This window comes from Peromyscus californicus, unplaced genomic scaffold (genome assembly GCF_007827085.1).
Source record: "Peromyscus californicus insignis strain IS unplaced genomic scaffold, ASM782708v3 Scaffold_21__1_contigs__length_65335640, whole genome shotgun sequence".
NCBI classification, from domain to species: domain Eukaryota; kingdom Metazoa; phylum Chordata; class Mammalia; order Rodentia; family Cricetidae; genus Peromyscus; species Peromyscus californicus.
Window position 1 is genome coordinate 33,994,804 of NW_026294514.1, and position 27,884 is coordinate 34,022,687.

At 36.2% G+C, this 27,884-nt stretch overlaps 1 protein-coding gene across 9 annotated transcripts in view; it reads left to right on the forward strand.

Annotated features, from left to right (window-relative positions):
• Nyap2 (neuronal tyrosine-phosphorylated phosphoinositide-3-kinase adaptor 2) overlaps window positions 1-27,884 on the forward strand; it is a 409,837-nt gene that overhangs the window by 245,904 nt on the left and 136,049 nt on the right. For 2 of the 9 annotated variants that reach the window (XM_052750012.1, XM_052750015.1), the window contains exon 7: window positions 1,463-6,745. The exons of the other annotated variants lie outside the window; for them this stretch is intronic. In XM_052750012.1, the coding sequence (XP_052605972.1) occupies window positions 1,463-1,690 (228 nt within the window). In that variant the 3' untranslated portion in view covers window positions 1,691-6,745. Of the gene's footprint in view, window positions 1-1,462; window positions 6,746-27,884 lie in introns of those variants that run through there. 9 annotated transcript variants of the gene reach the window in all.

The window sequence follows — 27,884 nt, forward strand, 5'->3', positions numbered from 1 at the left end:
TATTAGGCTACATATATTTGTAAATGGATTTTACAAAGCAATCTTACTTTGAACTGGCAATCTTCCAACCTTACAGAGTTGAATGATCTCCAACAAGCTAGGTCTTTTTTTTTTTTTTTTTTATTGGATGGGAAATGTTTTTCCACGAAGCTTCAGGTACTGGACCGTGGTAATGTACATTGTTTGTTTTAGAACATCATTCTTGCAAGGAAGGAGTGGATGAAGTCATTAAAGCATTACAATGTCATCAGCTGCAGAATTAGAATTAGATAAGGATTTGTTTGAATATCACCCTAAAGCCATAATGCCAAATGTGGTGACTTCATTTGGTTTGTTTTAACCTTTCAGCCAGAGGGGATATTTGCTTAAACAATTAAATGCAGTTGTCTTTGTTTGGAGTGGTGAAGGGCTTATCTCATTGCTATCTTTCTGTGACAAAATTTGGGTTAAAAGAATGTCAATAGACACAGTACTACATATATTAGTGGAGCAGTGTACTTACTGTCTAGCAACATATGTATTACTGTATATTCAACCTACAGTGCATATTGATCCTTTTTTGTTAACCCTGTTGACTTGATGAACTATCTTCTCTAAGTTGTTTTTTTTAACCAATTAGAGTATTTATCAGCATATTTGTAGAGGGCCGTGATTCCATCTCAGATGTTTGCTCATGTATGATAAACTAGTAAAGATAACTCAGCAGAAGAATATGTGAACATTCATCCAAACTTAGAGTGCACACCCACAGTCACTTCAGCAGGTAGAATTATTCAACAAACTTGTTGTACTTGATTCTATTGATAGACAAACCAAGTATTTGAAACATATTTCAAGAATGAAAATGGTCCTTAGCAACTTTAAAATATGTCATTGACAAAAATAGTCCTTATATTTTCATTTAGATACATTGGGAACAATTACACGAAGAAACACAATAAAAATTGGTAAATATTTGGAAAACTGTTTAGAAAATAAAGTTATTTTGTTTTCACATGGTGGTCTCTTTTTAAACATTTATTTACTTACTTATTGCATGTGTGAGAGAGAAGGGGGATGATGGGGGAGAGAGAGAGAAAGAGCACAGACCAAAGACTGTGGAGGTCAGGGGACCATTGATGGAGCTGGTCCTCTCCTATTGTGTGCATTCCAGGGACTGAATGCAGGTCATTGGGTTGGAAACAAGTACCTTCACTTGTTGTGCCATGTCAGTGGCCCTACTGAGGACTTCAGAAATATTTCATGCCATGCCATTTGCCAATTTAAGTAGAATGTTTATTTATAGCAACTACGCTTCCATTTTTGCTTTGTTAGAGTTTTGTGTTTTATTAATCAGTTTTAAACTTTTTAAAAAGGAGGTGTAGAAATAGCTGACAGTTTTCTTAGCAGCTACTAGCACAGTTGGCAAGATATACTTTCATTCCATCTTTTTCTTCTGTATTCACTCTTTCTTTTTTGCTAGGTGGCATGCATGCAGTGGTTTCATGGAGACCATACAATGCTTGAGATGATTGAGAAAAAGCGTTGCTTGTGCAAAGAAATAAAGGCTAGACAGAAAACGGAAAAGGGCCTTTGCAAACAGGATAGCATGCCAATCCTACCCAGCTGGAAGAAGAGCGCAGGAACAAAGAAGTACAGCCCTCCTCCCTATTCTAAACAGCAAACGGTATTCTGGGATACTGCCATCTGAGTGTATACTGGCGTGAGCTCTACAATGCATAATACAAGAGGTTGACTTGGTCTTGTGATAATTAATTGTTATATATATTCTTTGTTGGTGTAGAATACCACAGGAATCTGCGGGTACTGTGGCAAGCCCAAGATAAAACATGGTTGTCCTTGCAATTAAGGCACACTCTCTTATCATGGATTATTTTTAATCCATAATTTATTAAATTGTAAATATTTTGCTAGTTTATGGGTGACACCTGAAATAATTATTCATTATACATATTTAAGTTGGAGAAATATCAGAAAACTTTACTAGATGATATAATTTGGTATCAACTGGTTTGTTATCTCTTTTATATGTAATCTCTGAATGCCTTTTCTTATTAATTTTTGCATTTAGAATGTCTTTGTCCTCCTGCCCACATTTGGCTTCTGTAGAAGAGCTCACAGGTATAAGTCCTATTTAAGCACATAATATGTGATCTGGTGCTAGCCATACAGAAGTTGAATATCGTATTTGTAAAGGTTGTCTGCTGCTTTCTATGTTTGTAGGGGATTGATGAGAAATGAGTGAAAGTATGACCTGAGTCTGAACGTCCATGTTACACTGATGCTGACAGTCTTTGCTACAGTCTTTCCTAAGGATCTCGTTTCTATCCCGGGCATTGCACTGAGTCCTAGTTAGTCAGACTACAGAGAAAGGTAGCAGGATATATTGAGGCATGCCAGCAGCAAACTTTCTTTCAGAAATGACGTTTAGGGATGTGGTCCTTACAGCATTGACCTGATTGGAGGAGACCAGGGTTCACTGTGACATTGGAAGGAAAGAAGAATCAAAACCTTAAGAGCATGGCTGTTTTCAAGAAAGTGGAAGCAGAGGCACTATAGGCATGATACTTTTAGATAACACCTCATGGGCATGATTTTTCCCACAATAAATAGAGAAACAAATATTCAACTATACCAATTTACATATTTTAGTATACTCCATGCCAACCTTCTTCAAAATTTAAGTCCATTCATGGAAAAGTATTTCTTGCCAATCTTTTAAATCTAGTCATTACATTTTGGGGTCATAATCTTCTGTTCACAACTATCTTACCTGTTCTTACTGATTATGACACCACGACCAAAGAATTGTGACCACTTCTTTATTTTATTTTGCTTTAAGAAAGAAAAAGGAAATGCAGGGGAGAAAGAATAAGGTGGACTTAACTTTATGTGGTAGTAAAATTTAAGTGAAGAAATTTAAGTTAAGAAAAAATGGTATATATCTTTAAAAGTAACTTGTTAGTTGAAAATGAATATTGCCACGGATAAATAAAAAGGAAACTATGACATATATTTTGTATATTTAAATTAATATTTATGCTTCCTAAAATTGACAGTATGTGGTTCTTCATTAACAATCAATTTAGTATTATATTTCTGAGAGGAAAAAGTGTGTTTGACATTATTATCAAAGCAGTTTTTCTTGTAAGGGTATTGACAGCAATAGTCCCATGCTGCTCAATAAAACCAAATATAAGAGAAGTTAAGGAATTTTTGTAATCTATATTGATAAAAAAAATCTAGTAATTCTTTATCAGTAATAGTTCCTTGAAGAGAGTTTGAAATGTTATAACATAATTTTTTAATGTTTTATAATTAATGTATATTTTGATGTCTAATTATAATTCTGAAAGAATAAGGAAAACGGTAAGTGGGAGCGTGTGTTGTGTGAGTGTGTGTGTGTGTGTGTGTGTGTGTGTGTGTGTGTGTGTGTGTGTGTGTGTGTAAACAATCAGTGGGAAAACTGTATATATAAAATGCTTACTGAAGTTGTAAGTTCTACTTGTACAACTAACTAAGACGGTGACAAAGGCAACATCAGAAATAGGGATACCACAGAGAGATCTTAAGTAGCGCAAACAAATGCTGTGGCTGTGTTTTCCTAGCTATGTAGATTTATAATTCAAGCCCAACAATCAATACGGCACAGACAGAAGAGTGAGGAAAATGTTTTAAGATAAAATCGTAATTGAAATCAAATGTGGTTTTTGTCCAAGTTGTTATCTTGACTTAAGTTATTATGATCTCATATATTCAAGCCAATCAATCACCATTTGTTGGCATCTCTGTGATCTTAATGCTTGTGCATTCTGTCTATTACAGTAATGATGAGCCCTCTCTTGACATGTAAGTGTAGGTAATACATTTCTAAATGTGTTTTTTCATCTACCGATCATAAACATATCACTCTGAATTAGGCAGAAGATAATTTTTAATGTTGGTCACTTGTCCGAAAGGAAACAGAGGTACTAAAGTGATTTATGTTGGATTCAGCCATTCATGGATGTTCCCTTAAGTTCATGCCATGGCCACATATCACATACTCCTTTTTCAAATGTGTTATTTTTGGAGGAGTTAGCTGTTTGGAAAATTTGAACTTAGGTAACCATTTCCATTTATTTCTCCAAAGCTCTCTCTACAAGAGAAAGAATTGAAATATCTGGAAAAATGGCTTCACTTGGATTTGACTCCAGATCTGTTCCTCTGTGCCTATACAATATATAATTGTCTGCTGTGGCAATTAGCTATTCTATAGTCAACTTCCTCTTTGTATAGAGTTTCTCTTTGTTGTGAGAAAAGAGTCATTAGTACACAGAGAAAATCATGCTGATTCTTTGGTGGCAATAAATCAGGCAGAATCTGGTCAGAAGATAATCTGCAGCCAGCACATGATATCATGATAAAGCTCATATTTCTAGCAATGCCAAAGAACAAATCATATAAAGGCATGTTATCAGGCCAAGAGAACTCATACTTATGACAAATAGTCTTTTCACAGCAAATGTTGTAGAAACAGAATTTTATTGGCTGTCAGCAAGATGCTTTTATGTGTGAAATACTTCTTAGTAGAGAAGGCATGAATTTCCTTAGAAATGATGGAAGGAAAGAGTAAAATACTGTGTTTTCCCCATCATAGAAGCCAGCACTACGTGAGAAATCACACTTTACAGAGACATTGCTGATATCTTCCTCTATATGGTATTGAAGCAAGTTTGGGATAAAAAATGATGGATTTGTGCAAATAAGGGTGAATTTTCAGCCATATAGTAATTGAGAAAGAAAAGCAAACATCAAGAGGTAAAATGTGTTATTTTATAAAGCATACACCTTTGAATACAAAATAATTGTTTGGACATAAGATCACTTTTCAAAATGATGACAGTTTTTAACCATTGACAAGCAGCAAGATTTGGTCTAAACGGTTCTAGAAGACAGAGATAGTGGCACATGTGTAATCTTGTCTACACCCAGAATTTGGTTTGATTCTTTTGCACAAGTTAAATAGAAAGTCAACACAGATGAACAGCCCCAGCTAGTTACTGTTTTAATAAAGATGCCAGAAGAATGCACCTACACATACATTTTTGTATCACTTTCATGTTAGACTCAGTCAGATTTTCAATATAGATCTTGTAAGTTAAAAATGTTTCCAGTTGAAATGAAAGCAAATATTCCTACAATTTATGGAGTATGTAATTTGAGGGGTTGCAAGTCTCACTTGAAAAGGAATGTAGATAGGTTAGACTATGATCTCCTCATAAATTGTATCTTAAATTTAAAAGGAAACAAGAGAGAAATGACATGTACAGTGCATAGGGATATTTACAATATCTTCCTGGTTTGGAATAATAACTAGCTAATTGCAGAATGTGGACAATTCGTTAGTAATCCATTATTTCTTAAGAAGTTCATTGTATCATTTTCTTAGACAGTATAGAAGCACTTGGAATTGAACACTGAAATAGATGTGGTTTTTGCAATTAAGGAACTCAATCATGCAATCATTAATATTTTCAAAATAAAAAGCCAATTGTTTTTAAGAGTATACATAATTTCATATGTTTGGCGTTTTTAAGTGCTTACATGCAACATTCTTGTTGTTTTCTGGTCAAGTGTACAGTCAAAATAAAAGGTGAAAATATACTAAATTTATGTCTAAGTATAGCATATGTGTATGTGTAAGCTTCTACCTGTACATTACAATATGTACTGCTATGTGTGTATATCAGTAAAAGATAACACTGTTTTATCATATTAAATGTAAACATTGTGGCTTGGGGTTTGGATGGTTTAAAGCCCTCTCATATTTGGGTCAATTTTATTGGAACAAAATGTGTATAATCTGGAAAACTATCTGGTTACATTTACTTTTATTATTATGAATCTTCAGATTTAAGGAAAAACATTTTAAAAAATACTGTTGAATTTATCTCAAATAAACATATATGAATATTCCTTCAAAGTATTCATTTGCTCCCAAATATAACTGGGTTTGCCCACCCTAAATGCATTTATATTTAAACATGTACACACTCAGATACAGAATGCATACTGTATATAATATATATGACAATGTTTAGTATGCACTTCTTTTGTTTGGACTTCTTAACATTTATAGTGTAGCAATTTGTGTAAAGTGCACTGTGATTATAAGAAGAATCAAAGCACAGTACAGTCACACCTTTGTTATCTTGCACTAAAAGTGTGTTTACGTATTTAGCAACTGTATGTTTACTTTCTTGACTTTTCAAACATTTGAAACAAATAGCTATGAAAAATGATATAAACTAATCTGTTTTCTAGTGGATAATTACACTACATTTTTAAAAGACAGGGTTTTTAAAGAAAACCATTTAACATCCATTCCAACATTAAGATGTTTACCATATCTAAAAATCTGAATGTCATACTGCATTTTTCATAACTCATTAGCAATGTCAGGTATGTGCCTGAATATTTGTGCAAATAAGCATTAGATAACAGATTTCTCTATTCATGTATTCCTAGGCATTTCTATATACATAATAATATAAACACTGATGTTTTAATGTCTCTTAATTTTTGTACTTGATTTTTTTAGTAATATGTAATTATATATGTACTTTGATACTACTGAAGTAACCAGATGTTGTTTGAAAACAAATTGATTTCTCTCTAGTGCATTGACAATATTTTATGATATTTTGTGCTTATTTATTTGTGCTCCCATGTAATTATAATAAAAGCAATAGTTTAAATTAGATGGCTGTTGTTTCTTATAATTATTCACCAAGAAGCAAGATTAAAAGGGCAATTGGGTTGAACATTAGTTAAATATATTCTATACATTTACTAGAATTTCACAGTGTCATTTAATAATATATAGAATAAGCATTCATTTTCAAAAGACTTAAAGAAAAGCACACCTTCATTTAATTCTTAGATTTGTTTGTGAATTGTTGAACACTGGTAAGTATTAAAGGCCTTAACTCCATAGTCATGTGACCCCTGCTATCCTTAATTATGACTTAGTTTCTGTCTCAAGATGATACACTAACTAAGGTGCTTTGACATTTCATTTTATTTCAACTTGACCTAAAACCAGTCAGATTTAATATTAGAGTATTAAAGAATAGAATCCAAGAACCCTAAGCCCACACTTTCAGATAAAATATTTAATGGGATGGTATTAAGTCATATTTTATACTGATAATACTTATAGAACTAACCTAAATGAAATATTTACTGTTGGCAGGATATCAGTAAATAAACTGTTCCTGAATATCTGAAACATGACTTTGGGGCTCATTGATCATATAAAAAGTATATAGTATCCTTTAATGGTCTCTAATACCTTCTTCATCAACCACTTATATAATAATCATATAATTAATGTGAATTTAATTGATTATAATTTCATAGTTACTCAATAACTATTTCCACCATTCATTTTTCAAAGTTTTATTCATTTTATCTGTATGGATGTTTTGTCTGCATATACATTTGTGAAACACTTCTTTGCCTGGTGCCCTTGGGGTCAAAAGAGGACATTGTATCCTCTGGAACTGGAGTTGCAGGAGGTTGTGAGAAGCCATGTGGGTCCTTTGTAAGAACAACATTCTTTTTTTTTTTTTTTTTTTTTTGAGACAGGGTTTCTTTGTGTAGTTTTGGTGCCTGCCCTGGATCTCACTCTGTAGCCCAGGCTGGCCTTGAACTCACAGAGATCCACCTGGCTCTGCCTCCCGAGTACTGGGATTAAAGGCATGTGCAACCTCCGCCCAGCACAACAAACATTCTTAATGTTGGAGTCTTTCTCCACCTGTCCATGATCATTTTTTAAAAGAATCTAGTTTATCACCATGGCTTAGCTCAGCTCCTCCACGTATTACAATGCACAGTGTGATGAACTGCCTCTTGGTTTAACAAGAAGTAATCAATCACATCTTCATCTCACAATCAATACTCCAATCTTACGTCCATCTCAGTCTATGATTAAAAAAAGTACTCAATATTTTAAATTAAAGATTGCTTTCATCATCCTAAGTTCCTTTAAATCCCTATTCCCTGCTTTGTGAACTCCCATCTTAATACAGTTATGCTAAGAGTAATAGGAGAGTTACTATTAAACAAAACCCATTCTCTTATGGTGATTTGTAGTGAAGCCATATTTACTACTATACAGGTATACTCACAAACATGAGCATGTGACAGAACGTATTAGAATAGGAGAATTTGAGAAAACTGTGTGGCATCAAATTATATTGGATAGAGACATGATTCTCATACTGCTGTACAGAAAATCAAGACGCCTGTCTTATTTAGGGGTTCTATTATTAGGTGATATCTGTATTTTATTATCAAAAGCAACTTAGGGAGAAACGGTTTATTTGATCTTCTACCTCTCAGGTCACAGTCCATCACTGAGGGAAGTCAAGGCAGAAACATAGAGGCAGGAACTGAAGAAGAGGCTATGAAGGAATGCTGCTTACTGTTTTTTTTCTCATGGCCTGCTCAATCTGCTTTTTTTATATAGCCCAAGACCACCTGCTCGGAGATGGCAACCCCTACAATTGACTGAGCTACTAATTACTAATTAAGAAAATGCCTACAGGCTTGCCTACAGAACAATCTTATTGAGGCATTTTCTCAGTTGGGATTTCCTCTTCTCAGATAACTCTTGCTTGCTTCAAGTTGACAAAACAGAATAATTGAACCCTTGTTAACTTGACACACAAATGCATCACTATCTAATAATAACCTTTTCTTTCTTGTTAATCTTTAAGTGTAATATCATAGTAATATCAAAATATCAATATAAGACATGTTCCAAGCTTTTTAAAAAAATCCCACAGTCTTTACAAATCCAAACACTTGAAAAATTCAGTCTCTTTAGAACAACTAAAATCTCACTAAAATATTCAAAGTCTCTCAACTGTGTGTGCCTGTAAAATCAAAAGACAAATCAATTACTTCTTACTCCAAGAAAGAAGCAGGGTGCACTCACAATCAAATCAAATCAAAGTAAATTCAAACTCCAGCAGTGTGATATCAGTGTCATAGTCCTGAGGCCCACTCACAGTCCCCAATCCCAAGGCATTTAGACAGCTCCACTCTACAATTGCTGCTGTCCTCAGTGGTCATCTCATGGTTCTATCATCTCACCAACACTGGTGTCTCTGCTGTAACTGAGGTGCACCTTCATCAATGGCCTCACAGCTTCTCACAGTGCCAGGCCTCAACTGCTGTCCATGATTACTTTATACCTTCATATCCGGTGTCACCTTAGTGACTCTTATATTACCAAGTTCAGCTGACAGCACAAGGTACAGCCTTTACTATATGGAGCACAGCTTACATGTGCTGATCCTAAGGAACCATTTCCTATAATGTTTTCCTTCAATGCTGCTGCTCTCTTTTTAGTCATAGCTGATTCTTCAGCCCCAGTTGACCAATGTCAATTGTCTCAGCAAAGCAAAGTTTTGCTTCAGTAGTTCTGGTCTCTTATTTATCAGAGCTAATTCTTCAGCCCCAGATGATCAGAACCACAGTTTCTTTTTTAAAATGTATTTATTTATTATGTACACAGTGTTCTGCCTACATGCCAGAAGAGTGCTCCCCCAAGATCGAATTACAAATGGTTGTGAACCACCATGTGGGTGCTGGGAATTAAACTCAGGACCTCTGGAAGAGCAGCCAGTGATCTTAACCTCTGAGCCATTTCTCCAGCCTGAACAACTGATTCTTTTTTGTTTGTTTGTTGGTTGGTTTTTTGTTTATTCGAGACCGGGTTTCTCTGTGTTGTTTTGCTGCCTGTCCTGGATCTCTCTCTGAAGACCAGGCTGGCCTCAAACTCACAGAGATCCACCTGGCTCTGCTTCCTCAGTGCTGAGATTAAAGGCTTGAGCCACCACCGCCCAGCCTGAACCACTGATTCTTAACTCAAAATATTTAATGGCACCAAAAGAATCTGTAAGGGAATTTCAAATTTGCCTCTGAAACTTCAGCAGCCAGTTTTCCATTCTTTACTCTTCCATCAGCATTATCTTCTAACTTCCTACAACAATAGATCATTAAGCTCTGTATACTCAATGGCTTTTCCAGACCTAAGTTACAAAATCCTTCCATAATATGCCCCTCCAAATGGCCATATCTGTCCCAGCAATACTCTAATTATGGTAACAATTTCTGTCTTAATTAAGGTTTCTATTTCTTTGATAAAGATCATGACCAAAAGTTTACAAATCTCAGGTCACACTATCACTGAAGGATGTCAGAGTAAGAACTCAGAGCATGAACCTGGATGAAGGAACCAAAGCATAAATCATGGAGGAAAGCTACCTACTAGCTTACTCCTTCTGATCTGTTCAGCCTGTTTTCTTTTACAACCCAAGACCACCTGCCCAGGCATGAAACCAGCTATAATGGTTAGGCCCTTCATATCAATCACTAATTAAGAAAATGCCCTATTTGGTTGCCTATAGGCCAATCTTATGGGGACATTTTCTGAGTTGCATTTCCCTCTTGGCTGATAATTCCAGCTTGTGTCAAGTTGACCAAAACACTAACCAAGACAACACTCAATCTCAAGAAGGTAGGTGATGAGAATATGAGACTACAGAATTCTTAGCCCTAAATGCAACACTTGTATCACATCACATTTCCTCCCGAAGATCTCAGGGATCATTGAGGAAGAGAAAGAGGCCAGAACGCAAGAGTAAGAGTAGGTGGTGGATGACTACAAAGAAACAATAGTGTTTTCAAGACACAGGAAGGTAGTTGTACATATCAACCCACAACAGTTGTGGCAGTATGTGCAAGGCCTGTGCAAGCTTAAGCCAGATAAAATCCCAGCATGGGTAAGGTAGATGGACACAAAATCCCACTCCTAGTCAAGGAGCTATTGGCATTTGTTAGCTGCTAGGAGAACTAGATTTCTTTAAGAGTATTGCTGCTGATAGGTCAACAAGCTTCAGAGGATAGCCATACATGCAAGAATATAAGGGTAGCACAAATTAGACATGGTGGTGGAATAAAAAAGGGCACAAAGTTGGGTGGGTAGGGAAAAGGGACTGGATCTGGGAACAACTGGGAGGTGAATATGATCAAAATTCACTGTACAAAATTCTCAAAGAATTAGTAAACCTGAAGAAAAAAAAAAGATTTTAAAGGAGGTATCTTGAGGTAAGTCCAAATATCACTTATAAATAAATTCCCACGGGTGATTCTAACGTGTTTAAGAATCAGAGCAGAGATTCTCAAACTTCATTGCACATGTTCATTACCTTGAAATCGTCTTAACAGGGGGCTGGAATCAAAAATACTGAGAGTTAATACCTTTCTGAATTTCCAGAACACACTGATGCTTCAATCTATAGACCACCCATTAGAGCAGCCACAACTGGGCATCTGGCTTCCCTGTCTGAGTTTAGGAAAACCTTGGCAGTGATACTCCAGAGCAGCAGTATCCAGGTAGAAGCTCAGACACAGATAATGCAGCAGGATCCTAGGAGTTGTTAGAGATGCAAATGTTGAGCTCTGTTTCCAGTGATTCGGAGTTAAGGAACATGAACCTCTTTTGGCAAGTACCATAATGATTTGCATGTGCAGCAAAGTTTGAGAAATGCTATCATGATCTGATAATGTTTTCACCTGTGAGAATGCATTATGATCACCCTGGCAGATTTGCTTTTCAAGGCTGATTTCTGGGTCCCACACTCAGAGATTCTGAATTTATCATGGGCTTGGGGGCGGGATCAGAAAAAGTTTCTTATTCCTTCTTCTCTCTCTCTTTTTTTCTTCACTCACAGTCTCCCAAGGAAATATAAAGGTGGTAATGAGAAAGCCAATCAGAAAATCATTCTATACCATATGTTGTAAATTATATGGTTTCTCCTAGAAATAACACTCCAGCCACAGAACTAACTCTAAGAGCTCATCCTTTCATATTGCTCTGCATCCATATTACTCACTGAACTTCATAGCAGAGAGTACTATTGGAAGAAAAAATATTATGAAATTAATTCCTTGTGATTGGTCATCCATATGCCATTTGAAGATACCTGTGTTTCATGAAAACACATTTATGTTTTAAAGTGCCCTAAATATTACTTAGCAATTAGTAAGTCATGATCTTAATTACTGATGACAGTATTAGGGTTTTGCTAGGTTCACCACATTTGGAATTGATGTGCATTTCTCAGTAGCTCCTATCCCTGCCCCCAGTTCACACTTGAATCACTTCCCTGATGTTATAAGCCTTATAGTGGTTACTTCTTAGGAGTTTGTTTTACATAGTCTATGGTAGGTTACAGAAATAGAAGACAGGATTGTTTTAACTCTTACATTATCAAAAGTCCTAAGCGAATTACTCTGTACATAAATATACTACCAACTGCCTATTGACCTAAAGAATACTCACCAAAATTCCTCAATATACTATACAAAATTAGTGTGCTTATAAAATTTACATTCCAACTGATCTACATATTCTTCGAGGTTGTAGTGTCTAGTCCTCCCTTCATTATATAAAACAAATTCCATGAGAGACCTTTATGATACTTTGCCATTTATAGTCCAATATTAGTGGGTGTATATGTACACCATGTGGGAGAATATTTTCTATACCTATTCTTATGTATTCATAGAGCCCTTACATTATTATCAAAACTATGAGAGTAGTTTAATTAATACATAAAATTCAACAAAGAAAGATATATTAGAAATCTGTAAGAGATTTATCAATAGTGAAAAGCAAAGACCATAAGATTAAACCAAGAATGGGTTTTAGTGTAGAAAATGCATTCCCTTATTGATGAATTATGCTTATAATTCATGGAAGCTGTCAGTGATGGGTGTAGGAGCCTTAGCAAGAAATAATTCTCCTCCTCCTCCTCCTCCTTTTAGAGATTACATAATAGGTGTGATTCATGTTGGGGTAGAAAATTGTGTTTCATGCCAGGTGGTGGTGGCACATACCTTTAATCCCAGCACTCAGGAGGCAGAGCCAGGAGGATCTCTGTGAGTTCAAGGCCAGCCCTGGTCTACAGAGTGAGATCCAGGACAGGCACCAAAACAGCACAAGAAACCCTGTCTTGAAAAAACAAAACAAAACAAAACAAAACATGTTACCAAATCAATCTACATGATTCAAATTTGGCAGATGTGGTAGAGTCAGCTAGTGTTCAAATAGCTGTAATAATTTATAGTCTCTTCCACAGATTTTCTTTGCCAACTTTCCTCATTCTCTGGGATTTGACACTTCTGGGTCAGACACCACAGAAAAGGTTTTACCGCTTCCTTGATGTCCTTGGTAAATACGTATGTTTCCTCTTATGATAGAAAGATTCTGAAGATTTTGATACAGACCACTGCAAACAATTTAGAAATCCTTAGGCATGATTAATTATACAATTCTAAATGGTCTTCTTGCCTGGGGTTGCTATGGATGTTTGTTCTGAGACTATCCTTCAATTATTTGAGTTACTCTAAATTACCCTAAATTCTCATACCCTGTGATACTCCTTTCATTTCACAAGTTTGAAAGTGTCCTACTTCATTATAGAAACCAGTTAACCCAGTATCATTTTTTGGGATAGGAATTTTGGGGGGGGGGTGTAGGAGTGGGCAGACTAGTTCACATTGACCTGGAATTCATATTAATCCTCCTACCTTAACCCTACTAAGTACTAGGATTACAGACATGGGCTGTTATGCCAAGCTCAATTCTATTTCCTACATCTAAGTGCCCCCCAACAGACAAATTTCAGCAATATTCTTCAAAAATCTCAAAATTTAAGTGATTACACTGGATAGAAGAGGGTTCTTATTTTCAAACACTTAGGTAGTATACAAACAAGAGCTAGCACCAATGGTCCATGAGAGGTACAAAGGTGCCCTGCAACATGGGACTGTGAATGATGGGGACAGGTATCCAGACAAAGGCAAGAGTGTGAGGAAATTATAAAATCAAAGAGCAAGATTCAGATTATGCATTTTAAGGCAATTGCTATTCATCTTGGAGATTGCAAACTGAACTCTTCAAAATAAATTTTCCTCATTTTCAATTAAATGTGTGGCATCATTCAAATTAATGTTATGTTTTCACAAAAGAAAGCACTGGAGATTTTGGTCAAAGATGTTGCCATGATGGGCCTAAAATGATGAAAGTCAACTCTAAGAAGCAAGGTAATATGTAAAAAACAAATGCAAACATTAGCCTTGATATTCTCAGATAATTCCTCATAGAAGTTGATTTTTTTTCTGCTTTAAAAATGTATTGTTAATTAAATGCAAAGAGGTGAAATGAGGTACGAAAAATAAACTGTCAACTATTCAAAGACCTGCTGGAATTTTTCAGATGCTTGCAGGGGCTGTTAAGTCCCTGAAATATAATGGACTTCATGTACTGAGGTACCATAGCTGTCTGCATATTGTAAAGACAACGTCATGGATGGAGACATGGCCTAATTGTACTTAAGTGTCATGAAATGCTTTTAACAGTTGTCTCTGAAAATCAAAAGTACACATGTAGTTTAAGGATGCATGGATCTAGACTGGAGAGATGGCTCAGGGATTAAGAGCACTTAATCCAGAAGACCCTGATTCAATTCCCAGCATCCACAGAGCAGCAGCTTACAACTGTCTGTTGCTCCAGTTCCAGGGTCCAATACCCCTTATTACCTCTGTGGTCACCAGGCATGCACACAGGAAAAACACCCATACAGATAAAATAGTAAAATAATTTTATGGTATTTTTTTTATTTTTTTGGTTTTTCGAGACAGGGTTTCTCTGTGTAGCTTTGCGCCTTTCCTGGATCTCGCGCTGTAGACCAGGCTGGCCTCGAACTCACAGAGATCCGCCTGCCTCTGCCTCCCGAGTATTTTAAAAAGTGTTTGAATCCACAGAATAGGAGATTCTTGGCCCTCACTACTGATCAACATATCTGAACAGAAAATCCATAACCACTAAATATTTCATGAAAATTAACATGGAGAAAGTGAAACGAGGTAGGCAAATAAAGAGGAAGAAACAAATTTGTAATGAGTTTCAGTTAAGTTAATCAATTAATTATCAGAACTGAGCGTAATACACACCCAATGAAGCTCAGTCTCATACTTCAGGCATGTGACACCATGCCTGGCTTTGTGCCCACTGTGGCCTTGAACTCACAGAGATCTGGATGAATCTCTACCTCCGGAATGCTAGGATTAAAGGTATGTGCTACCGTTGCCTGACTTCTGTGTTTAATATAGCGGCTGGCTTTTTCCTCTGATCTTCAGATAATCTTTATTAGGGTTCACAATATATTGGGGGACAAAGCATATCACCACATTTCCTCTTTTTTGTCTAAAATAAAAAACAAAAAACTGTAACTAATATAAGGAAAACTATATACAATAAGTACAATAACTATATACAATACATACAGGCAATGAATACATCAACAATGTCTATTCCATTTGCATTTGACAAATTCAGATAAAATATTCCATCATCTATCCTATTTTGGTAAGTCCAAAATGTACCTAATTCACTTTCTATCCTAACTTGTATTACCAACCGAAAACTATCTTTTATGTCTATCAAACTTACACACTTTACACCTCTTAGTAAGTTTCTTTTTTGAATTTGTTAACAAGGAAAACTGTAACTACAACTATCTAATCTTCAACTCCCTCAGAGACCTGAGAAGGAAATAATATTAACTAGTAAAACAGGAAGTGCAAACAAACAACTTCCAAAAAATTTGAGAAATGACAGAAACAGCTGACTGCCTGGACAGTCACCCAAGTTTCTCTGCAACATTGGGGCATCATCTTTAGCCTACAGGCTTAACATACCTGACAGACTCATTTGTGAAGCAATATTTTCTAAAGAGCCATCCGACCTTGTCTTGGCAAGGATCAGCAGTCCTTTGTTTTGTGTCTTGCTTGTCCATTTTGGACAGTATACTGTCAGCAGTCGATGCAAGGGCACTTTCTTGCCCAGTGGCTAACTTTTGCCACAATGAAAGTAAACTCCATATGGAGTTTCTTCAATGCCCATCATCTTCTCTGAAGTAGATTGGAGCTACCAGGAGCAGACATGTTTCATAGTCATAAAAAAAGAAAAATATCTATGTTATTAAAACATCTTAAATGCCATATTCTGTAGATCTCTGAAGTGTTTGAAGATGATCTGTCTATCTAAAATGTATCTCGGCTTGACTTCAAAAACATAACTAATATAGCTACAAGTTCGATTGTAATGACTAACTACTAACTTACATTACTTTATATCTTAATTAGTTGGTAATAATAACTTTCAAGGATTAGCAAATTGTATTACGTTGTTAAATGAACCATATAGGTGCAATACCTTGAGCAAGATTAGAGATACATGTACAGTATTTTCTAACAAAATCAATCTCAAATTTGTATCAATATACAAAATTTGTATACAATAACCAAAAATCCAATCCAATATAAAATATTTAAAACTAGTAGTTGCCTTCAAAAACTAGAATCAATAACCTGCCTTTTTATCTTATTATATCCATATTCTCTCTTTTTTCTTTTCAGAGTAAATGCAATAATATACTCTTTCTCCATCATTTCTAGATATATTTTGAGTAGATTCAATAATCTACCTCTTATCTATATGTAGATGTAACCAACCGTCTTATTAAATAAGAAACACAGAGCCGATTCAGAGAAGAAAGCCAAGAGGTCAGAGCTAAGAGCCTCACCCTTCCTGATTCAGTGATCCTCTTCAGCCAAGAGAGCTCTCCGAAAAGGGACCTACTTCCTGTGTGCATGTCTTTATATAGTCTAACTGTTCTGCCTTCTCATTGGTTGTAAACCCAAACACGTGACTGCCTCGTCACTGCCTGTATGTACCGCCCTCCAGGTCCTTAAAGGCGTGTGCCACTGCCGCCACTCACTTGCTATGGCTCTAATAGCTCTGACCCCCAGGCAACTTTATCTATTAACATACAATTAAAATCACATTTCAGTACAAGTAAAATACCACCACATTTCCCCTTTTTTTATTTTAATAAAAAGGAAAAAAAAAGAAAAAGGTTATAACTAACAAAAGAAAAACTATATACAAAAGTACAATGACTATATACAATATATACAAGTAATAAATGTCTAAACAATGTCTAGTCCATTTTTATTTGACAAATTCAGAGAAAATAATTTCATTATCTATCCTATTTTGGTAAGTCCAAAATGTATCTAATTCACTTTCTATCCTAATTAATCTTCAACTATAACTAACTAACCTTCAACTATAACTAACTAATCTTCAACTCCCTCAGAGACCTAAGAAGGAAATAATATTAGCTAGCAAAAATAAAAACAGGAAGTACATGCAAGCAACTTCCAAAAAATTTGTGAGTTGACAGAAACAGCCAGCTGCCTGGACAGTCACCTGAGGTTTCTCTGCAATGCTGGGGCAATCATCTTCAGCCTATAAGCTTAGCATATCTGACAGACTCATTTGTGAAGTAGGATGTACACAAGGTCAACAGTTCAACCTCACATTGGGTGAGAGCAGTCCATGTACCAGAAACACCTGAATTCCACTAGTGTCATGTCACGATTCAGGATTTTAAATTCTGGAAATTGTTGATGGTTTTTTATTCAGCTGTCCATTCTTCCTGGCTGTGTATATATGGCTTCATCTCAGCATCCCGTTCTTCTCCACATCCCTCTATCAAAGGCCAGTCTACTATGGAGAGGTGTGAGCTTAGTTACTGTTCAAGAATAACTGTTTCAGCTGCTGTCCCATAGCACATCAGAAGCCTTCGGCCCACTGCCTGTTCAGCTGCCTTCGAAGAAAAGGGCACTGTACCTTTTCCGAATTGCGAAGGCCACTTCAGGGATGGTGCCATATTGTCCTGGCCTCAGAAGATGCCTTTTGATAAAGCCATAACCACACTTGTTTTGGCAAGAATCAGTAGTCCTTTGTTTCATGTCCTGTCTGTCCATTTTGTCAGCGGTTGATTCGAGGATACTTTGTTGTCCAGTGGCTAACTTTTGCCACAATGAAAGTTAACTCCATATGCAGTTTCTTCAATGCCCATATTTTCTCTGAAGTAGATTGGTACTGCCAGGAGCCGACATGTCTCATAATCATAACAAAAAAGAAAAATTTTCTAAGTTATTAAAACATTTTAAATGCCATATTCTGTAGAACTCTGAAGGGTTTGAAGATGACCTGTCTAAAATATATCTGCTCAATTTTTAAAACATATCTAATATGACTACAAGATCTATTGTAATGTCTAACTACTAACTTTCATTTCTTTATATCCTAATAGTTGGTAATAATAACATTCAAGGATCAGAAAATTGCATTGTTAAATGAACAGTATAAGTACAATTAGAAATGTACATATAACATTTTCTAACAATATCAATTTCAATATATATAATTTGTATACAATATAAAACAATCCAATCCAATGTAAAATATTTAAAACTAGTAATTGTCTTTTTCTTCTTCTTTCTTTCTTTCTCTCTTTTTTTTAAACAAGAACCTTAAATCTAATCTCCTTTGCTTAGCCTTTTTCCTAACCCTTGACAACAACTTGTAACCAACCCCCCTAAACAATGAAAATTATCCCAGACCCAAAACCCATTAAAAAGACCAAAAAACCACCCGCCCCACACCACCTCTTTGGGAATGTGGGCGTTGTATTCTTAAAATTGCTTCCTGCTGGGTATGGGCGAAGTTATCTTTATCCTGAAGAAAAAATTTTAGGTTAATTGTCAAATTCTAGGAAAGGTAACTATGTCCTTCATTATCCAGTCTGTGTATAATGCCAAAGTTCAGGGTTTATCTCAAGTCCTTATTCAAGTAGTCTTTGAGACTGGATCATCTCAGCTAGTCACCTCAAAATTGCTCTGAGCACCTTGTAGTTCAAAGCTGATCTGTAGATGATGTTTGTCAGCTTAGTGATGTTATTATTGTCCATGTGGAATTGTTGTTGTTGTGGGGCCCCAACTTCTTCCTGGAGACTTCAGTTGATGTTAGGCCTGGCCATGATTTCCTGCAGAAAACTGATAAGAGACTAAAAAAAAAAGAGAGAGAGAAAGAAAGAGAGAGAGAGAGAGAGAGAGAGAGAGAGAGAGAGAGAGAGAGAGAGAACATGCAAGAACAGTAGCCGCAAGTTCTCCCTAAGAGCTTGAATCCAGCCACGTGTTCCCACTTGAGCCTAGTCAAGCCTTGGCTCTGGCCACCTTAAGCTCCAACCACGTGCATTGGCTTTACAGGCAGGGGCCCTGTTTGGCAGGGCAGGCCTAAGTTGTTTGTAGCACCGGCTTTAAGCAAGTAGCTCAAGGTTAGTCCGGCCTGAGGCCAAGCCGACCTGGGCCCGGGCTAGGGAGCCGGCCGCCCTGGCGGGAAACCGGACCTGCCTCCAAGCCAAGTTAAGCGGTTTTTAATGGATTCTTGTCATGTTGGGCGCCAAATGTAGATGTAACCAACCGTCTTATTAAATAAGAAACACAGCCGATTCAGAGAAGAAAGCCAAGAGGTCAGAGCTAAGAGCCTCACCCTTCCTGATTCAGTGATCCTCTTCAGCCAAGAGAGCTCTCCGAAAAGGGACCTACTTCCTGTGTGTATGTCTTTATATAGTCTAACTGTTCTGCCTTCTCATTGGTTGTAAACCCAAACACGTGACCGCCTCGTCACTGCCTGTATGTACTGCCCTCCAGGTCCTTAAAGGCATGCGCCACTGCCGCCACGCACTTGCTATGGCTCTAATAGCTCTGACCCCCAGACAACTTTATTTATTAACATACAATTAAAATCACATTTCAGTACAAGTAAAATACCACCACATCTATATCCTCCCTTTTTCCAAACAAAATCCTTAAATCTAATCTTCTTTGTTTAGCCTTTTTTTCTGACCATTAACAATAACAACTTGTAACCAATCATCTTAAACAATGAAAATTATCCAAAACCCATTGAAAGACCAAAAACCACCCACCCCACCTTTTGGGAATATGGGCTTCATGCTCTTAAAATTACTTCCTGCTGTCTGTGGGTGAAGGAATCTTTAGGGAATCCCGAAAAGAAAAATTGGGGGTTAATTGTCAAGTCCTGGGAGAGGTAGCTGAAACATTTGTTGTCCAGTCTCTGCATAATGCAAAAATGCAGGGCTTGCCTCAGGTCCTGTCTGTGAGGCTGGATCATCTCAGCTATCCATCTTGAAATTGTCCTGAGCAGTTTGTATTCCAAAGCTGATCTTTGGGCAGTGTTTGTCAGCTTAGTGGTATTATTATGATCCTGATAGAAGCGTCCTTGTGAGGACTCATCATCTTTTTAGAGACTTCAAATTTGCTGTTAGGCATGGGTACGATCCCCTGCACAAAACTGATAAGAGACAAAAACATGAAAACATGTACAGGCAGCTAGATGAAGCCTTTTTTCTACACATAGTTAGTACTCTGTATGACCATTAATATCATGACAAAAGTTTAAAGTATATGTATTAATCTTATAAATGTTGATATAAAATTAATACCTTAAGAAAAGTTTTAAAGAATCAAAATAGAACCAAAGAATTATGAGATTAGTGACAATAGAAAAATCTCTTAACTTTGGTTTTTCTTCTGTCTCATATCAGGTGACACTTCTGATATGATACAGAGATTTTGCATTTTCTCTTCACAAGCATGCTTGGGTTTACAGAAGGAGACAGCCATGCTCCAACTCCAAAGCCAGCTTTAATTTTTAATTGAACTGGGACTACATAAAGACCATTTGTGTTAAGTGTCTGTAGAGAACTGCAGAAACAAACATTTAAGAAGACTTATGAAATTTTATATATATAAGACTTTTGATATACCAATAGGCCAATTTACTCTTTTTCTTGGAACATTTTTTTTTTTTCTGGATGATTTGTCCTTTTTCTTCAGATGTCTCATTTGTCCAGTGTTCTTCAGATTTCTTAGTCTTCCTTCTCCTGAATGACAAAAACAAAAACCCTTCCTCAACCCTAACTTTAGGGAGGTTCCCTTTTGGCAAGTTGTATCTGCTTAAATGAAAAGCATTTGTTAGTTGTATAAGTTAACTTAAAATGAATGGTCATGTTGGTTGATGAACTATCACCTCTTCTAATTGAAAGATATCTCTTGTTCAGATCAAACTTTTATCAATTTTGATGGTATCCATAGCTTATCTTCTCCTGTAGAAACAAAAGCAAAACCTTGTCCTCAATATAATACATATCCTGGTTACCATTCTGGGGTCAGCACATCCTTAAAGTATATAGGCTGATTTAATTCTGTTGTTTTTTCTATTATCCAATGTCTCTCCACAACTGTTGTTCTTTTCTCATTAGCATTGAGAAAATTCAAAGTTAATAGAGCATTATATATTCTATTTCTGGGGGTTTTTGTTACCCATTTCTGTTTATTTGGCATATCCTTTAGAGTTCAACTTGATCTTTCTATGAATGCTTGGCCTGTAGGGTTGTGTGGTATACTTGTAATATGCTTTATATTGTAATAAGCAAAAAACTGTTTCATTTTATCAGAGACATATGTTGGAGCATTGTCAGTTTTAATTTGTGCAGGTATACCCATGATGGTCATAACTTCTAGCGAATGTGTGATTACAGAATCAGCCTTTTCTGAACTCAGAGCAATTGCCCATTGAAATTCTGAATAAGGTATCAATGGTGTGATGTATATATTTCAGTTTTCCAAATTCTGCAAAATGAGACACATCCATCTGCCAGATTTCATTCCTCTGAGTGCCTTTTGGGTTATATCCTGCTGCTGGTGGAGTTTGATTACAAAAAGAACAAGTAGGACATTTCCTTATAATTTCCTTGGCTTGTTGTCAGGTTATGGAAAAATCCTTTTTTAAACCCATACTACTGACATGATGTTTTTTTATGAAATTCTGAGACCTCCAGCACATTTTTTATCAATAATTTATCAATCTCTTCATTATCTTGTGCTAGAGGGCCTGGCAGACCCATATGGAATTGGATGCTTCCTATTCCTGATTATATCTTGTAATTGAATAAATAGTGAAGTTAATTATGACTCATCAGGGATAAATTATGCTGTTTCAATATGTAAGACCACTCTTTCATCATACTGAGAGTCAATAACTATGTTGAGAGGTTCCGAAAAATCCACTAATACCATCAGATTAGCATATAATTCTGATTTTTGAACTTAATCATAAGGACTTTGAACCACTTTACTTAAATTTGTATGATTTGTAACCTGCCTTTCCTTGTTTACTTGCATGTGTATAAAATGCAGGAGCTCCAGATATTGGTGTTTCCCATACAATGCACGGCAGAATCCAATCAGCTCTTTTTATAAGTTTAATTCTTTTGCTTTGGGGATATTTGCTGTTAATTTCTCCCAAAAAATTACTGCAAACTCTTTGCCAAGGTTTGCTTTCTGCCCATAGTTTGTCAATTTCATCAGTAGTTAAAGGTACTACAATTTCTGCTGGGTCTATTCCTGCTAATTGATGAAGTCTCAATTTTCCTTTTAAAATCAAGTCAGAGATCTTTTCCACATAAGTTCTTAATTTTTTACTCTGTTTATTTGGTAGAAATATCCATTCCAATATAATATCTTCCCTCTGCATTAAAATTCTTATAGGAGAATGCTCACAGGGTAAAATAATCAATATGCAATCAAACTTTGGATATCCACATGCACATCCTGTGTTTTCTTTTCCACTAAGGCCAATTCTCTCTCAGCTTCAGCTGACAGCTTTCTTGGACTACTAAAGTCCTTGTCACCTTCTAAGGATTTGAACAAATTACTAGTTCACAATTTTTTACCCCAACAAAAGTCCATATTCAGAGAAATGTCTCTGAATAATATTTGAAAGTCATTAACAGTCCCTAATTGATCTCTCCTAATTTGCACCTTTTGGGGTCTAATTTTTGTAGACTTATTTTATACACTAAATAATGAATAGAATCTCCTCCTGTATCTTTTCAGGAGCAGTTTGTAATCCCCAACAAGGCAAAACTTTCTTTACTTCTTCAAACATTCTTTCTAAAATATCTGCATTTGAATCAGCTGGTAAAATAACATCCATGTAATGATAAATCATAGATTTAGGAATTTGTTTATGTATTACTTCCAATAGCTGTTGTACAAAATATTGGTACAGGGTTGGGCTACTTAACATTCCCTGTGGGAGAACCCTCCATTGATATCTCTTAATCAGCTGAGAATTATTATAAGTAGGCACCATGAGGGCAAAACTTTCTCATCTTTTTTTGTAAGGGTATTGAGGGTCTTTTGAATTGATAACTATAATAGGCCATCCTTTAAGTAACAGAATAGGCAAAGGAATTTCAGACTGTAGAGAGCCCATTGGCTGAATTACCTTGTTAATTGCTCTTAGATCTGTTACTATTCTCCACTTACCAGATTTCTTTTTAATAACAAATAATGGAGAATTCCAAGGGTTGGTTGATTCTTCAGTATGTTGAACATTTAGCTGTTCTTGTATCAGCTCTTTAAAGCCTGGAGTTTCTCTGTTGTTAAAGGCCATTGTTGAACCCATACAGGCTTGTCTGTTAACCACTCTAAAGGCAGAGCTGTTAGTGTCTTTGAAAGATCAGCAGCTGTTGTGCCCTGTTCTTTATAATAACTTCTAATATTTTTCTCAGAAACATGTGTTAGTTTATAGTTTGTTTCTGAGGTTGGAAGAATGTTAATCTGGGTAGTCCATTATTGTAATAAATCATGGCCCTATAAATTCATAGATATATTAGCCACATATGACTTTAATTCCCCCCCCATCCTTCTGGCCCTATATACTTGACCTATCTTGTGCTCTGTTTCACTTGAGATAATGTTACAATCCCTAACAGCTGGACATTTACCTCCTGAAGAGGCCAATTTGGATGCCAAGATTCTGGTGCAAATACTGTTATGTCTGCACCTGTTTCTACAAGACCCTCCATGAGGAAGTCATTTATTCATATTGGTAATTTTGGTCATTGTTCATTTATAGAAGTTTGTCAAAAAGTCACTTTATGGTTTCTCCTGAATTTTTTGTTCTCTCTGCTGTAGTTGTTCTATCACCCTAAGCATTATGGTTTTAACAATAGGCATTTGGTTATTTAATTGCTCTAGGAAGGGATTTCTTTTACAATAGCAGGAAAGGACTGAACTCCATTTGCCATGGGGGACTGCAAGAGGCCCATCAGGGAGTTTCCCAACATCAAAGACAAAGGATTATCTTGTCTGTCCCTTGTTATACATTTGTTAGTCCAGTGTTTGCCTTTACCAAACCATCTGTATAATCAAGAAGGGAGGGGTGTTCTGTTTCCATTGTTCTTTGAAGAAACATTGTTTCTCGGAATGCTCTGTTTATAGTCCCTTTTTAGGTGACTTTGTTTACTGCAATTAAAGCATCTGACATTATTATTTTTCTTCAAACCTCTTAAAATCACCTCTCCTATCCATGTATCATTATGGTCATGTGATTCAATATTAATTGTATCCTGGATCCATTCCTCCAAGGGTGCTGATCTTGCCTTTAATGGTCTAATTACCCTTTTTCCATGCTGCATTAGCATTCTCAAAAGCCAGAGATTCAATTATTATCTGTCTTGCTTCTGAATTTGGTATCATTCTATTTACTGCTGAAGATGATCTTTGTAAGAAATACATGAAGATTTCTTTTGGGACCTGTATAACTTTTGTAAATTACTCAATTTTCTTCCCTACTTCTTCAATTCGGACCCATGCATTTATGGCTGCCATGTGGCATAGAATTGAGATGTGGTCATCATATAAAGATTGTATTTGTATATCAGCATAATTGCCTTCTCCAAGAAATTGATCCTGGGAAAAAATTTCCATACCTCTAGTCCTACATTGTTCTACAGTCTTAGCCTCCTCTTTCCACCAGGTTCTCCACTGTAACTGTGGTCCAGCTTCTAGGACTTCTGTAACCAAATCTTTCCAGTCCTGAGGGATAATTCTATTAGAAGTTGACCATGAGTTTAACATCTGCTTTACAAATGGACAATGCATACTACATGAGACTACAGCTTTTTTAAATCTCGTCAAATCTAACATTTCCACTGGATTCCAATTAGCTCATACACAACCTTGTGAATTTGGCAGTTCCTGTAATGTTACAGGATAGATTAGGGTTGGCTGTTTGAAAACAGGCTGTTTTTCTGTAACCATATAATTCAATGCTGAGATAAGTTCATCTTTAAAACCTTCTGTCTGGATCTGAATTTCTCTATGATTTGTTTTAACACGTTTTCCTACTTTTATCTTGGCACTCAAATTAACCAACCTTTTTAATGCTAAAATAAAAATGATCAAGCAAATTATATTCATAATTGATGTTATGTAAATCCCATCAACATTAATTATCCTCTCATTTAATTATTTCATTTTCAGACTGCCTAATGTGTTGTCAAAAAGAGACCAAATTTCCTGCACTGTAAAAATGTTCCCCATTTGTTAATATGGGAAAAATTATCTTTTAACTAATTCCTCCCTTTAAGACATCATAGTTAACTTATCAAGATTGCTGACTGTAGAACAGTAGAAGTCAGAGAGTGTTTCAAGGCAGTTTACCTGGTGTAGTAGCAATCAGAGATGGGGATTCAAAGACAGATAGAGCCCACTACTCACCAGGAAAGAAGAAGCCAAAGAGACTCCAGCCAATGTGGGGTGGAGACTCTGGCCATGTGCAGCTTGGGCCTGAGTCCCAGACAATTGGCTTTTTAGTGAAATCTTGCCACAAATATTAGGGCACCAGATATAAGATGAATTGCTAAATGGTTTTATTAATAAAAAACCCAGAGCCAGATATTGAGTAAAAACTAAGAGATCAGAGGAATAGGACAATCCACAGCCAAACTCACCTCACCAACTCCTCAGCTTCCAAAGAGACCTACTTTCCTATATACCCACGCCTATATGCCTTTCTGTCCCTGCAATCTCACTTTTTCTCTCCACCCAGTTATATCACTTCCTCTTTCTGCTCAGCTCTGTCACTTCCTGTCTGTCTGTACAGACCTCCAGACCTTTAAGGTTAAGTAGTGTTGGAATTTAAAGGCATGTGACACCATGACTGGCTCTGTTCCCAGCGTGGCCTTGAACTCACAGAGATCCTGATGAATCTCTGCCTCTGGAATGCTAGGATTAAAGGTGTGTGATACCATTGCCTGATTTCTATGTTTAATATAGTGGCTGGCTTTTTCCTCTGATCCTCAGATAAGCTTTATTAGTGTGCACAGTATATTGGAGGACACAATATATCACCATAGCTTACACTTCCAGATCATAGTCCACAGCATTCCCCCCTTTTTGTCTAATTAAAAAGGAACATTTTAACTTTAACATAGTAAGATTATAAACAATAAAAACATTTATTGAATAAGAATTACAGTAACAATATCCAATCCATTTGCGTTTGACAAAATTAGAGAAAATAATTAATTATCTATCTTATCTTGATGAGTCTCAAGTTTCATATCTAATTTACTTTTTATTATAACTAAAGAAAACTATAATTATAACTATTTAGTCTTCAACTCCATCAAAGCCTCATAAGGGTGAAATGTTACTTAATGACAGGGACATCTCACTGCCTTGACAGTCACCCAAAGTTCCTCTGTAATGCTGGGGCATCCAACTCTGGCCTACAGTTCTAGCATATCTGACACACTTTCCTGTGAAGCAGGAAATTTTGAAAAACTGCCCTACCCTGTCTTGGCAAAGTTCAGCAGTTACCTCCTTTGTGTCCTGCTGGTCCAGTTTGGACAGTAAATGTCAGCAAGTGAGGCAAGTTTCTTTGTACATATGGCTAGCTTTTACCATAAAGAAAACCAACTCCCTATGGAGTTACTTTGATGCCCATCATCTTTCCTGGAGGACATTGGAGCTGCCAGGAATAAACGTGTCTTACTCTCATGAAAAGTCTAAGTTATTAAAACATTTCAAATGCCATATTCTGTAGGTCTTTGAAGTGTTTGAAGATTACCTATCTGTCTGAAATATATCTCTGTATACCTAGAAAACCGAACTAACATGACTATAAGTGTGACTACTATAGATGACTATTAATCTGTATTTCTTAATTATACATTACGTTTTTAAATGAGTTGCATAAACATAGTATCTTAAGCAAGAGTAGAAATATACATATAGCAAAGCTAACTTTAAATGTGTATCAATAAACTAAAATCCATACCAATGTAAAATATACAAGATTAATAATTGTTTTTTGGATTAAAGTAGATTCAAAGCACTGTTTTGTCCTATCCTTTTTATATCCCTCTTTTCTTTTCAGAGCAAGATCTCTGAATCTAATCTCCTGTGTTTAGCTTTTTCCTGACTGTTATCAGTTACTTTTATGAAAGTGGGCATAGTTCTCTAGACTACTTCCTGCTGACTGGGGGCACTGGTAATCTTTGGGGGACCCTGAGAAAATTCAGAATTATGATCAAGTCCTGACTGGAGTATTCTATGGGGCTAGATCATCTCAGCCAGCAGCCATGAACCTATTCTAGATGCAGAACTCAGAGGAAACTGCCACAGAGGTCCTGTGAAACATTGGATCATCTGGGCCATCCATTCCCATAGGAGATTTTTCAGGGGGTCTTCCTCCATCAAACCTGATTTTTTTGCAACGCAGAATAACCCACAGCCTATCATTTTTTTTTGTGGAAATATAAGCAAAACCTCCTTCCCAAAGTAACATGTTTTTTGACTTAAATTTTGAAGTCAAGATGTTTTAAAAATATATAGGTTGGTTTAATATAGCAGTTTTCATAATCCAAGCTCTATAAATTCAATCTGTTGAGATGATTTTTAAAATTAGTTATTTCCTGAGCATTTGGACATTTGATTAGATTGCAGTTTGACCCAGAGTGGTTCCT